The 14,838-nt window shown below is 40.1% G+C and overlaps 1 protein-coding gene across 1 annotated transcript in view; it reads left to right on the forward strand.

The window, feature by feature from the left end:
- Positions 1–1,664: 1,664 nt before the first annotated feature.
- Positions 1,665–14,838, forward strand: part of MROH2B (maestro heat like repeat family member 2B) — a gene marked incomplete at its 5' end in the record, with an annotated part of 64,112 nt that continues 50,938 nt past the window's right edge. Inside the window, 10 exons of the mRNA XM_080804480.1 lie at positions 1,665–1,692; positions 3,010–3,071; positions 4,620–4,730; positions 6,006–6,165; positions 6,892–6,990; positions 9,679–9,833; positions 12,126–12,266; positions 12,651–12,743; positions 12,835–12,904; positions 14,601–14,714. Of these exons, the coding sequence (XP_080660606.1) occupies positions 1,665–1,692; positions 3,010–3,071; positions 4,620–4,730; positions 6,006–6,165; positions 6,892–6,990; positions 9,679–9,833; positions 12,126–12,266; positions 12,651–12,743; positions 12,835–12,904; positions 14,601–14,714 (1,033 nt within the window). The remainder of the gene's footprint in view (positions 1,693–3,009; positions 3,072–4,619; positions 4,731–6,005; positions 6,166–6,891; positions 6,991–9,678; positions 9,834–12,125; positions 12,267–12,650; positions 12,744–12,834; positions 12,905–14,600; positions 14,715–14,838) is intronic.

Here is a 14,838-nt window from a genome sequence, read left to right on the forward strand (position 1 = left end):
AACCTCCCTAATCTCTACAAAATCAAGGAAAATTTGATATACAGACATTCAGGAAAATCATTTGCTACAATTCACAAAAAGAGTAAGAAATTGATTATAGCAATTATCTGAATAGCTAGCTTTCTTATTATTGATTCTATTGCACATTGTTCTTTAAGATTCTAAGAGCATGTAATTTGCAGTGTCATTTTTCCTACAAGACATTAAGAGTTTCAGCCTACCTCAATACCTCTTGGAGCCACCAGTTCTCACCCTATTCTTCAAGGGTGAGCAAATCATGGCACTGGAGATGAGCAGCGCCTCTTCTTGCCCAACCACAATGAACACCCTTCAAATAACTGCCAAATTTTCAATTATCCCCTAGTGGGTTTTTGGGCAATCAGCTTAGACAGTGTTTCTTAGACTTTAGTGAGCCCAGGAATCACTAGGGTGCTCATTAAAAATACAGATTTCTTCCCCTCATTCTAATTTACCAGGCCTGAGGTGGACCTGGGAGTGGACATTTTAAATAAAGACACCAGGTGATTCCCGTCACCAGGCACTAATGGACATAATCTGGAAAATAGTAATGCTGACTTGAGAATGTTCTTAACCAGCAGCCTGCTGAGATCCTCTATAATAAATACAATGCAAAATAATCTGTCTGTAAAAACAATGATGAATTCAAAGATTTAGTTGGAATTATTTGACCTATGAATCTGAAATAAGCTTCACCAAAGTAGGGTTAGATAACTGGAGAAGGAGTCACAGATGAGAATTGTCACGAGCCCCTTCCTTGGCCACTTTCACACCCAGACCTATAGACTCCTAGCACTCCCTTCCCTAAAACCTGCCACATTGATATCCAGTCAGTCTGGGCATACATTGAAAATTGTGGCCATATAGATTTAGAGTTGGGGGCATTGGGACCAGATTTAGGTCCATACTAGTAAAGTTGAAAACATTATAGCCAAGAGGTGTGGAGAGAAAGTGATTTGAAAACAAGAAGAGAGAATGGAATCAAAGAAAAAAGCCTGAGCCTGGAGTGAGGCCAAGACCCAGACTGAGTGAATGGTGGAGGGAAAGTGGGGAACAGGAAGGGGTAGCAGAGAAGGCTTTTGCTTTGCTGCTGTCAGTTGGACATTCTATTCAACTGCCCCTGGTGGGCATTCCGGTCCACTGAGCATGCCTAGTTTGTGTGACTGACTTTCACCAAGTAGAACAATCAACAAGATCACCATAAAGGCTTTACCAACACCAGGCCAGTAAAGTGACCACTGAAAACCATTCCCAAATTTGTGATCAATGGACCCAAGTTTAGGGAGAGGAACTCATTTGGTCTACAAAAATGTTTTGAGTCCCAGTCTCTAATTTATTCCTTCTCAGATACTTGGTCTCCACCCAAGGGACAATATTCGGTGAGATGCAGCCATTTTGTTGGTCAGCAGGAGCTCAGAAGCAAGAAAATGTCATAGTGGTAGAATACAGCGCCATCCTTCTCAGTAGCAGCCCATCGCTGAAAGCTTCCAGATCATTGTGCCAATCAAGTGGAGGAGGGACTTTCCTTTAGAGAGCCTTATGTGAACCTTTTGTGAGAAACTTGTCAACTTGCTTGTTCAATTTTTTAGCCATACTATTTCTGATACTTAGGTGCTGTCTCTTAGAGAGCCTGAAACAGCCAAGACATGACTCAGGACATGGAGGAAACTGTAGGTGAGCATCATGGGATCCTGAGGAGCTAAGTATTTTGTGTCTATGTGATCTTATGTTTATGTGGGATGGGGGATGGTGTGAGTCATTGTGGAGGGTCTGTACAACTTAAAGTGTTATAAAAAGTTATGCTAAAGTAAGATTATTTCTCTCTACTCTCCTTTTATTCCAAAATAATAAATCACATTGGTTGTAAAGGGACAGTGATAGACTAGGAGCCTGAGAGATGATGGTGCCTTACTTGCTTTAAAAATATATAGTCTACCTGAAGAGAAAGTGCCTACAACACAAAGAAAGACAGTCTTTTGTCTAATCTTAAATACTGGAAGTGTCCTTTGGAAACATTTTCCCCTAATTTTCAAACATGGTTGCCTATTTGCTTTGCCAAAAAAGACTGTGCTAAAGGGATCTGTGGCTTGATTTGGAGACTCACCTCCAAGGGTTTCTCTCTTACCTGTTTGCCATGTGGCCTGAATTGCTCAATTCCTTTGACTCACGTGTTTTTTTTCAGTTTTCTGATGAGAGTTATTCAAATACGAATATGCCTGGAAAGTGCAAGTCAAACTAATTTAGATCTTTATCAGAAAACAGAAGGTTCCATTAGCTTGGGACCTGAAGTGGGACCTGGCAAGGCCAGAAGGTTAGACTGTGAGAAACAGAGGTAGACAGACTGTGGAAAAGTACACAGAGGAGGTGCTGAGGAGGAAATGAAAGTAAACAGCTATATCACACCATTGTCTTCTCTTGCTCAGGTAGGGTGGAAGGGTTTCAACTCATGGCATCTGAGAGCTGCACCTTGGTAGAGAGGATATATAGGGTGATACCTACATGACAGGAGGGATAAATAGGAATGTAACATCTTTTTTTTTTTTAAAGATTTATTTATTTGTTTGAGAGAGAGAAAGAGCACAAGTGAGGGTTGGGGGCCAGGGGGAGAGAGAGAAGCAGACTCTCTGCTGAGCAGGGAGCCCAATGTGGGGCTCCATCTCAGGACCCTGGGTTCATGACCTGACCCGAAGGCAAATGCTTTACTGACTAAGCTACCCAGGTGCACCAGAATGTAGCATCTTTTATCTTCCCCTTCCCCTTTAATTCAGGTTTTGGAAAAAAAATACTAAGTATCTGTTATTTGCAAGTATGTCAAGCATATAAAATATGAATAAAACTTAGCTCCTGTCATCAGAGAGCTGACAGTCAAGAAGAAGAAGGGTCTGGGACAAAAGAGAGAGAGAGAGAAGCAAGAGAAAAAAAAAAATTTCTGTAACTCTTGCATAGGAATTAATAGGAGAGACTTAATTCTTCTTTTTCTGTACATTTTAGAGACTTTTGGAGATATTAACCTCACTCTAGGCATGCTGAACATGGAAGATAATATTAGCAAGGTAAGGAAAATAGAGGAAAAATCTGTTTTCCATTTACTTTTCCTAGTGCAATTATTGCAACATTTCACATACCTCTTTCTTTGCCTTGACTTCTTTTCTCTCTGGCTTCATACACAGCATTCAATCTTTCAAAAAGTAGTTATAATGGAAGTCATTGTCATGTTTAAACAATGACATTTGGCATTTGAGGAATCATAGTATCCAATTCTGGAAGTTAGCTCAAGAATACTCCTTTCTATAACCTGATATGGAAAGATGTGGAAAGAGGGGGAGGCCACACTTATAACCATAAGAGTCTCCTCCTCTGGAAGCTGAGGGTTCCTATGACAAGCCCCAGAGATCTCCACTACTCATCTGTGACACTAGTCCACGATTAGAGATTTATTTCTCTGGGATGGGAAGGCTTTTCTGGCCCCAACAACCTTTTGTAAAATAACAACAGCTACCTCCAAGGGACACTTATCTAGGAGGCAGCACCCGAGAAGCTTTCCAAACACAGTGACTTGTATTATGTTCACCCCTCATACCTTTACGAGGTCGGCATGGCTGTTTCCATTTCACAGCGAAGAGGAGTGAGACCCACAACAGGTACATGACTAGAACACAAGGCCGTCTGACTCCAAAACAATGCTCCCAGTCATGATCCAAGGCAGTCTCCCTGTGAAGGACAGGGTCTACACCTTCATCTCCTAATCTGGTGGACCTCAACCCTTACTGTCTCTTAGAACCCCTTATGCAAAGGGAGTTACGTCCCATCTTCAGCATGGGCATGGTACCTTGAAGGCAACGTGCTTGAGGCTGTTGGGCATTTCAGGACCCCAGTCTCTCATCTACCCGAGACCATGTAGCCACCTAAGAGATTGCGAAGAGTCCTCTCACACAACATCTGGTCCAGCCCCAGGATTCCGACACTGCGGTCCTGCCCAAAAGAATTCACAAGTTTCTTTCTATAAGGCATGAATAAAGCCAAGGACTTATAAACCTCCCTCAGGATCCAGTTTCACAGCTTATCAGCCTCTTTGGGAATCACAGTGTGTTTCTTAATAACATAGTCACTTCCCAGTGGTAGGAGCAGTGGTCTGGGTAATGAGCATTTCCATTCCCCTGAGTGCCCTACTACAGCGACTTTCAAGACTGACACGTTAGGTAGCCTGCTTCCACCTTCAGTCAGATTTTGTCATAGTAATGTAGTCAGGTTAAAATAGTTTTCAGAAAGAACTTTGCTTTACGTATAAGCTTTTGTGTCCTAAAGCTGCATATTAGGTTCAGGAAGCCCTGATGAGGATGCATTAAAATCCCCCAATCAGGAGAGCACGTGCTGTGATGAGCACAGGGTGTTATACAAAACTGATAAATTATTGGACGCTACATATGAAACGAATGACAGTATGTTAGTTGGCTGGCTGGATTTAAATTTTAAAAAGATGTATAAAATCCATCGTGAAGTAGAAACACATTGCTCAGTTTGATGGTGTTAATCATTTGCACTTCGTTTGATTCCTTTAGTTTTGCAACTCAGATTCTGTGTATACACTTGTATGTTCACAGGAAGACATTTATAGTCATCTCACTTCCGTTATTCAGAATAGTGACATCTTGGATGATGCAATCGTCCAACGGTTGATTTATTATGCTTCTAAGGACATGAGAGACAACAATGTAAGTTTGATTCTTAATGATAAATCAATGCCAGGGTCGCTACTAGTCTTTAAGTGACCCAAATGCACCCGTGTAGACATTTACAAGCTTTTCCTACATTACTGCCTGAATTGCAAATGACTTTCATTTGTTTCTTCATAATAACTTGGATATTATTACAATACTGATTATTTATCCCTTCACAGATAAGGAAACTGCGACAGTTTAAAAAAAAATACTTAATATCCAAAAAATATCCATTCCAGTTTTAGATGAGCATGTTGATGTTTGGAGAGATATTTTTCAAAGTAACTAGAACCCAGTTTTCTCACTTTCCATATATAAATTATTATCTCTCATGTGCCTACTTAGCTACCTATGCTAGGAATTGTATCAGAAAAATTATTTGTAGACATAATTTGAGTTTTAAGGTGTTTTCTTCCAGAAAGGATGTTTCCCTGCCAAGGTACTAACAATCTATGATTAATTTCAGGCCTTGAGATTTGGAGGAGGGGGGCACTTCTGTGATTCCAAGTTGGACTACAGTACATGGAGGGCCAAGCAAACCTTTCATTTAAATGCAGCCTTTTGGAGCCTTAGGCTAAAAGATAAGAAGTGGGATGACCAGGGTCTCACCATTTGTTGGTCTCAAATTCAGTCTATTCTCCCAAAATACTGCACAGGAGCCTCAAATATAGGACTTAACTTCTATGGGTTTCCAATCTTTTCTAGATCTTAACTTAGGAATTCATTCCACCCTATATTGTGATGTTTTGTGAGTGTATTTTCTAACAGCTTGTCCAGCTCTTTTTATTGTCTTCAGGAGGAGAACCGATCAAACTTACCTAGTTCAGCATTACCAAAAGCAGAAGTCCCTCCAAATATCTCCACTATCCAAGACAACTGGATCAGGACAATATGAAAACCCAAAGTCCAGACTCCCGGTCCCATTTCCCTTTCACCGTACCCTTCAGGCCTCCAGCCACAGTGATTCGTCACTTATGCATAAAACATAGATCTTGTGTTCATAGCGCCCGATCAATTCGCAAGAAAATGTATTTTGACCTCACGTTTATAAGAACCTTAGTAAAACCTGGTTTTAAAGTTCACTAGAGTTACCTCTGCTGGACAGCTACTGACCCTCACCCTAGAGACTTTCCCCCCTGGGTTTGGAACAGCCTGTTCTGTCCCTATCCCAAAGCCAGGGGAACTTAGAATATTATCCAGACCATCACCTCTCCGCAAACTCCCTCCGTCTTCCTCCAGTTGCTATCTTTGTCTCCTTTTCCTCCTCAGATCCTCAGAGAAACCAGAATGCTGGCTGGTGAGGTGCTGGTGTCTCTTGCCGCGTATGATTTCAACTCTGTGATGTATGAAGTACAGAGTAACTTCAGGATCCTGGAGCTACCGGATGAGTTCATCGTGCTTGCTCTGGCTGAACTGGCGACCAGCTATGGTACGGAGGGAAGACTCTCCACATTTTCCTGGGAAGTATCCACCCTGACTAACTGTCTAAAACCAGATGGGTGCAAACAGCAGAAAGGAGAGCATTCTTCCCTTCTGCCATGCTCAAGAGCATCGACGGTAGGATTTAGGTGGTTGTTTGTGAGCACAGGTGAGCCTGCTGACGCACCATTAGTCCATGCTGCTCTCTATTTGGCTGGACCCTCCCACCCTCACCGTCCCTTTGATCTGGCTTTGTGTTTGCAAAAGCCCTTTTTCCACAAGCCCTCTTCTGCAAATCACTGAACACTTACATGAAGTATGTAAGAGTTTATTAGGATTATTTTTCTATACCACTTTATTTAACAGATATTTATTTATTTATGTATTTAGTTAGTTAGTTAGTTATTTTTATTGAGTATCTATTACCTGGGCTAGGCCCTGGGAATGCAGCCGAGTTCTGGTGGGAGAGATGGACATTAATCAAAGAATTATCCAAACAGGCAATTGCTACAAACAACAGGTACAGCTAGAACCTTCTTTTAAATCAACCACTCCTTGATTCTCTAACTACAGCCAGGCCTTACAGCCAAAGAAAGGGTCGAGGAGAATATCTTCCTGCAGCACCTCATCCGTCTCCCCGACACAGCTTTGACATGCTCCTTGCTGACGTGGAGAACCGCAGAACTCTCCAGTGTGAGAAGATAATGATTTTCTCCTCTTGTGCCCCTCTTGGCAGTGTCCCAGAGTATCCCCTTCATGATGATGACCCTGCTAACCATGCAAACCATGCTCAGGCTGGCCGAAGAGGAGAAGATGAAGGGAGTTTTCTGTATTGGTGGGTATTCCTATGGTTTCCTCTTTGTTATGACCAGACTATGAATTGAGCAAATGTTTTATTTTTCCTTTTACTCTAGTTTTGTTCTATTAGCTAATAATAATAGCTCCCATTTACTGAGCGCCTACCACATGGAAGTTTCTCTGCAGGGACTTGACTCTCTCAGTCCTCAAAAACAATTATAACTCTTTGTCTCAATCCTCGAAGCAAGGCAAGTACTATTACCCCCTCCCCCCATCATTTTACAGATGAGAGAGTCATGGAAATTAAGCTATTTCCTTAAAGTGGTGACAGTCAATGAAATGGAGAGGTGGTGTTCAAGTCTATGTGACTGAGATCTATACACATTCCATTGTCTTAAATAGCCTCCATTTCTACTAGCCTCCTTCTTTAACTGGATCACACTTTCCCCACAACGGTTCTGGGAGCTCACCAGTTCTTAGCAGTAGGCTAAATGTTGGCATCGCTGTATAATGCAATATTGTAATAAAGATAAGTAATCAATGTAATCAAAGTACAAGCAATCATAAAATTAAGGAAAACAGGTAAGCAAACTATGGGTTGCAAATTCCCTCTACCCCAAAACTGAAATATATCCAGAGTAATGAAGAGTCTGCAGAGAAGAAAATGGCCCTGGAATTTCCAGGAAAGAAACATGTACAGCACAGTGAGAGGCTTCTTGGTTGAGTCTGGAGACCTGGGCTCCTCTCCTTGATCGTCCTCTGCACCATCCTCTCTCAATCTCATTTTCACCTCTAAACACATTAAATAAAGGGATTGCTAGGATCCCTCTCCCCTCTAAAACCCCCCAACACTATGATTTTGTCATATTTAAAAGCCTGTGCTGTCAGGAATGTCATCTTTACCTCTCACTCAAGACTTTTCTGTTCTGTTTTGGCCATTTCTTCTTTTCTGTCCTCTATGGAAGCAATATTTGTATCTGGTATACCCTGAGAATGTACTATGTGCCTGAATACTGCCTTGGGTATTTTAAGATTATTATTTCCTTTAACCTCACAGCAACCCCATTAGGTAAGTAACATTTTTCCTTCATTTTACAGATGAGAAAATTGAGGCATAGAAATTTAAGAGCTTGCCTCCAGTCATACAGCTGGTGTGTGGCAGAGCCAGGATTTGAACTATGACAGTCTGGCTCAAGAACTTGAGCAATTATACTAGAGTAGCCCACTTTTCAATACTTTTTATTTTTCCTACTTACTATCAGAGCTAACACTATGTTCTTGCAAATAAACTTTGGTGCTTATAATAGCATTTCTACCTGCAATATCAACAACCCAACAGGGCAAAGGAAATAAAATTAGAAATCATCACAGCATTGGAAAAGGGATTCTCTGCCTTTGTGTTATAAAGTTATCTAGTGCCCTTTGTGTTATAAAGTTATCTAGTGGTCTTAAAGCAACTTTTGCCTGGCTGCCACTAAAGAATAGGTATAAAATTTCATAGTCGTCCATCCGTCTATCTAGCTATTCATTTAATCAGTCAATAAGCAGACATTGTGCTCATTGCTTCAGATACTGTCAAGAGATAAGACATCCTTTCCCTCATGTTGATTTTGGCCAGTACAAGACAAGCACGCACACACACACGCACACACACACACACACACACAAGATTATGACAATGTATAGCAGGAGATTATCAGTTTGAAGGGGATGTGAATGAGTCAATACATGGCCAGCCCTAAGGTACTCGGGGTCTTTCCAGAGTATTCTTTGCATGTGAAGTATCATTGAGGAGTAAACTATGAATTTTCTTCATCATCTAGTGAAACAAGAGAGCTGAAGGAACGAATAATATTATTTAATACATTTGATGCAAATATATATGGGTTCATGGTCCAAATGATATTTTTGCAAGCCCAACATTTTTTTATTTTATTGAAATGAAACAGACCCATGGAAAAACATACCAATTAGAAGTGTACAGGTTGATGAGTTGTCACAAAATGAACTTACTTGTATGACCACCACTCAGGTCAAGAAGTGGGACATTACTAATAACCCAGAAGCCCACCTCATCTTTCCTGCCAATCATCATGATCTCTATCCTTTCCAAGGGTAACCACAAGCCTGACTTCTAACACCATAGCTTAGTTTCACCTATTGTGAAATTCATACATGTTGTTGTGTGAAGCTGTCTGTGTTCACTTCTGTATACTATTACATGTCTATACTACAGTTCGTCCATTCTACTTGCTGACAGACATTTTTCTGTTTTCTGAGACTATGACCCCCCACCAAGTGAATATGAACATCTAGTACAAGTTTTTTAGTGCCTATATGTTTGTGTATCTAACCAACTGCATACATAGGAGTGGAATTTCTGGGTCATAAGGAATATATATTCAGTGTTTTCTAAAGCATTTGTATCAATTCACACTCCCCCCAGCCATACGTGAAAACACCAGCTGCACCTTAGTCTTACCAACATTGACATTGTCTGAAATTTTGGAATTCTAGATGGTTTGTTGTACTATCTCATTATGGTTTTAACTTACATTTCACTAATGTGGCTGAATACTTTTTATATGTTTATTTGGTACAGTCATGTAACATTTTATAGAAACTATTACACATTTGTTAATTATCAGTACACTCTTCTCAAAGTATTTTATGGGCCCTCCCATCTTTATATTTTTCTCAGTCTGTGGTTGTTTTTAAAATGCAGCCCTTGAGAAGTTCAGCAAGGCCATTTACGAATATGTCAACCACTGGAGAGACTTTCCCTATCCAAGGTTGGATGCCAACCGACTATCTGACAAGATCTTCATGCTGTTCCGGTATATAATGGAGAAGTGGGCCCCCATTACTTCACCCATGCAAGTGAGTGGGGCCCTCGGCATGCCCCAAGAGAGCTCTCCTTCCATGCTGCTTGAACTTCCTCGCCTTTCTGACATGATCATTAATCTCAGTTGTTTGGAAAGCTATGAGCTGTGTTTTTATCAGGTTTATCAACACTTTTGTTTTTCCTGTTTCAAATCACTATTTATTCATTCTTGAGCTAATATTTATTGAGTCCCCAAGACATGCCAGGCACTGTTCCCCATGCTGGGGAGACAGCAGGGATTGAACAGACCAAAATCCCGCACTCTTGTGGAATTGACATTCCAGTGTGTGGAAAGAACAATGACTAACTGGAGATGAGTAAAATATAGAGAAATTCAGTATTTCATGCCTTATAACCCATATTTGGGCTGAGTCACTCTTTAGGAAAAACAACAGCCAACAAAAATTTCCCATGTCTATGAAGATGACAATGAAATACATTATCTAAAGGATGTGCATGACTACTTCAAAAGATTGAAATGCCTTGTGCAGAAGAGACTACAAAGGGCGTGCACATGGAATCCCATGCCTATCTTGCTTAATTGGTATAATTTTTAAGTGGAGAGTAAATTACATCCTATTTAGGTCTTTTATTCTATGTTTAAAAGATGTAGCACTTGTCTTCTCTAGCTCAGTTTCTTTTCTATACTTTAAGCTACCAAAGCATGTATTTTTTTTTTTAACATGCTGAGGTAGTTAACTCATTAGAGAACTTGGAACTTTTAAAATATCCTGTAGAAGTCTTTCCTTTAAGGTACCTGAAAAACACAATTTAATACAAATTCACCAAGTACTTTCCTAGCTTCCCACAGAAAGAGTTAGACAAGTGACAAGAAGGTGCACACAGTAATGAGGGAACAGGGAGAGAGAGAAGCACTTAAATCCTGTGGCGAGTACTGCAAAGGCCATGACATTGAAACTGAGCTTGCAGCCTATAAAGACGTTCACCCAAGCAAAAGGCATTCCCTAAAGAGGCCATAAAAGTTGCTGAAGCAGAGGCTGGAGACAAGATAACATGCACACTTGAGTGAGTCCAGTAGAAGAGAGGGAAGGGGAGAAGAGAAGGGAGATATAAAGAAGCAGAAACAAATAAAACCAGGAAAGATTTTTGTCTTAGTCACATAATGATGAGTCTTGAATGCTACACAGGAGTTTGGACTTTTTTTTTTTTTATAAGAAATAAGAAACCTTTGGAGGGTTCTAAGCAAGGAGAATGAGATCTTAGAAACTAAGAAAGGAATAATTTTCAAGAAACAAAAGGAGATGTATGAAGTCTATTGTTACGGTGCTCAAGCGAGAATAATCTTGAAAGGCGTCCATTGCTTGGAAATGTCCAACTGCTCAGAAGAATCTTCCAGCTGACACACAGTTGAGTGAAATAAATGGTTGTTATTCTGAGCCACTAAGTTTTGAGATGGTTTGTTAGACAACAAAACTTAGTTGACAGAAAAAATAATTCATCACCTAATATTAGGTAGAAAAGCAGAATATAGAACTATATATTAAAGAATGGTGTCAGTTTTTTTAAAAATTAAAATGTATAGAGGAAACGTAGGGAAGAATAAGTCAAATTAATAAAAAAAATTAAAGTACACCAAAGGTGATTATCTATGGATACTGTCAGCAATGTGAATACTGTGTTTCCTTCTTCATAACTTTTGTGATTTCTAAATTTTTCCAGTCAACCTATTTACATTTATATTTTACACTTATTTGTTTTTTATATCAGCAGAAGCCAGAGTGGACTGAAGAGTAAATGAGAGGTGGGAAGTAGAGATGGCAAACGTAGACCTCTCTTTCAGAAAACTTTGCTTTTTGTTTGTTTGTTTCAAGTTTTCATTTAAATTCTAGTTAGTTAACATATAGTGTAATATTGGTTTCATGGGTAGAATTTAGTGATTAATCACATAATTTTTTGGAGAAAAGAAAGAAACAGAATTGGGGTCAGAGTGATTTGGAATTGAAGAATTTTTTAATATAAGGGAAATTTTCAACTTATTAGTACATCGAAAGAAAGTGACTAGTGGAGAAAGGTTAAAGAAATAGGATGGGGACAAATATGGAAACGAGTATCAGTAGAGATACAGATGTAGACAGAGCTAAAAATACAAACATAACTGTAACTGCTTCATGCAACAATCTTAACCTAAGCATTTTTTAAAGAATTCTTTCTTGGTTGGAAGCAGTGAGGAAAGTTGTGTGGGGCTGTCTAAATCTCCAGGTATTCTGAGAACTGTACAAAAAGCACAGAGAAGTCTTAGACGTGGTATCTGTTGGCTGCCTCTGCAGACTTTGGCCATCATTAAGGCGCACGGCCCCACAGTGAGCCTGCTGCTTCATCGGGAAGACCTCTGTGACTATGCCCTGGACCAGGTACCCTGGCTCCTGAACCAGTATAAAGACAAAGAGATTGATTTCCATGTCACTCAGGTAAGAGCCACACCCTCAAGGAACTGATTCAGAGAGTCTATCCACAACCGTCCTGGAAGACAGACAGTAAGTCTCCAGAGGTCCTAAGGAACTGAGATACCAGTTTGGGCAGTTGAACTTAAATACTTTTTGAGAAACATGAGGTAGAGAAGAGGTGAGCATAGCTGGGTGATGGAATATCCAAAAAAGGGATTAAGAATTTTCTTTTCAAGTTGCTGAGGCACCGACTAAGGCAGGGGGTTCAGAATCACTAAAGAAAACTGGTGACGGCAGGAAGGTTATGGGTTTGTTCTCCTCACAAAAAACGTAATTATCTGTCTTCCACATCCTGTGCTGCTGCTTCATGGGCGGCCTCCAACTAACCTTTGAGAGCTTCTATTCTAGAGTCTAAAACAAATACTGACCGCGGTGGTCCTTTATGACACTGCCCTTCCAAAGGGCTTGAGAAAGACCATCTTTATCAGTTTACTCCACCAGGTAAGAAAACCCTGCAGTCAGATCTGATTGTTTCATTTCCTCTGGTTTTCTGTTTTTAACATCTGCCGCCTGATTCTTCTTTCTCATTCAGGTGTGCAGAGCTCCAGAGCCTCCTGTAAAGGAAAATGAAATTGAAGCTTCAAGCTGTTTCCTCATTCTAGGTAGGACCTAGAAACCGGAGTGTTTTTAATAAAAATGTCTCGCAGTAACGATGACAACAGTGATGAAGGATGTGCAAACTGTCGCATTAGTTATTACACACACACAGACACACACACACAATTCCTTCAACTCACGGTGTCCTGTACCTCTCCCTATCCTCCCATTCCCAAAAGAAGCACAACAGATAGGTAACCAATCACCTTGGTTTGCCTGGAACTAATGAACTTCCAGGTATAGAACGTTCAGTTCTAAAACCAGAAAATTTCCATACACATTTTGGGAATTAACCCCTTTATCAGATACATGGTTGGTAAATATTTTCCCCATCCCATATGTTGCTTTTTCATTTTGTTAATGGTTTTTGTGGGGTTTTTTTGGCTGAGCAGAAGATTTTTGGTTTGATATAGTCTTGCTTTTTTATTTTTGTCTTTGATGCTTCTGCTTTTAGTGTCAAATCCAAAAAAATCATTGCCAAGACCAATGTCAAGGAGCTCGCCGCCTATGTTTTCTTCCAGGAGTTTTATGGTTTCAGGTCTTACTTTCATGCCTTTATTCTGATTTGATTTTTGTACATGGTATAAGGTAGGGATCTAGTTTCACTCTTTTGCATGTGGCTGTCCATTTCCCAGCACCATTTATTGAAGAGACTATCCTTGCACTGTTATGTATTTTTGACTCCTTTGTCAAAAATTAATGGACTACATATGCATGAATTCATTTCTGGGCAAACCAAGGTGAGTCGGTAATCCTAGGGATAGGAAATGCTTTTTTCCTTGGTATTTGAGCCTATTTCAAACTGTGTCAAACCCAAAGTCACGCCATTTCTCTTCTTCATCTCTTAATATCTATTCCTTGTCTCCCTCTCACTCTCTTCTTCACTCTTTCCCCTTCCTTCTTGTTCTCACATCACAATCCCACCCACTGTCTGGTTAAAATACCTGGTGCAGATCACAGAGGAGGCACCAAGTTCTTGGAGTTAGTATACAAATTATGTTCCAACATAGACCCTGAAAAGTAAGGACAAGAGCAATCCCATACCTCCCATACCTCTACCTCCACACTCCCCAAAATATGTATGTCATTTCAACTACTTCATTGCATTACCTTTCTATTATGTTCTAGTTCTCCCTTATTATGTTCTAGTTCTTCCTCTGTTTCTATTCTATCCTCTGTTCTATGCCCAACATAATTACCTGCTTTACTCAATCTCTAATAGTTCAAAACCAAACTGCTTTCCTCCAATCAGGCCTTTTCTCTTCCTTCCCTGCTTCCTGCCTTATCTTGTAGCTCTCCAGCTCCCCAGCCAGTGAAGCATCACTCCTGTCTCTGCCTCCATGTTCACAAGTTGTCCTCCCTGTGTCTCCTCTCCTTTTCTCATATCATACTGAATAAGGCCCACCCTAACAACCTCATCTTAATTTGATTCCATCTGTTAAAAAAAAAACTAACTTCCAAATAAAGTCATATTTGTAAGTATGAACAGATGTGGACCTAGGTATATAAATCTCTCTTAGTGACCAAACTGCTTAATTTTTGTGATACTAAAGATGCAGTGATGTAATAAAATCTAGTTACCAACCAAAATCTAGTTACCAACTTTGAAAATCTTCATGGAATTCTGCTTTTCCCATTCACAAGTGTTTTATCAAATGTGAAAATGAGTTCTTATGACTCCAGTATTTCTTAAACCTGCAGCCCATTCCAACCCTGCAGACCTGATGGAATTTTTTGATGAACAAATGAGGAGTAATAATGAAACCACTCGAATGGGAGTTTTGACTTTGTTAAGATCGGCTATCAATGCTGAGGGTAAGCAAAGAAATGAAGCCGGAGTGGTTTATTTTGTCCCAAGAAGCAAACTGAAGCTTATGCGTTTGCTAACTTTATTCTATGTCTTTGGGGTGTTTATAGAAGACCACATTCAAGTAAAGCT

This window comes from Martes martes (assembly GCF_963455335.1).
Source record: "Martes martes genome assembly, chromosome: 5".
In the NCBI taxonomy this organism is placed as follows: domain Eukaryota; kingdom Metazoa; phylum Chordata; class Mammalia; order Carnivora; family Mustelidae; genus Martes; species Martes martes.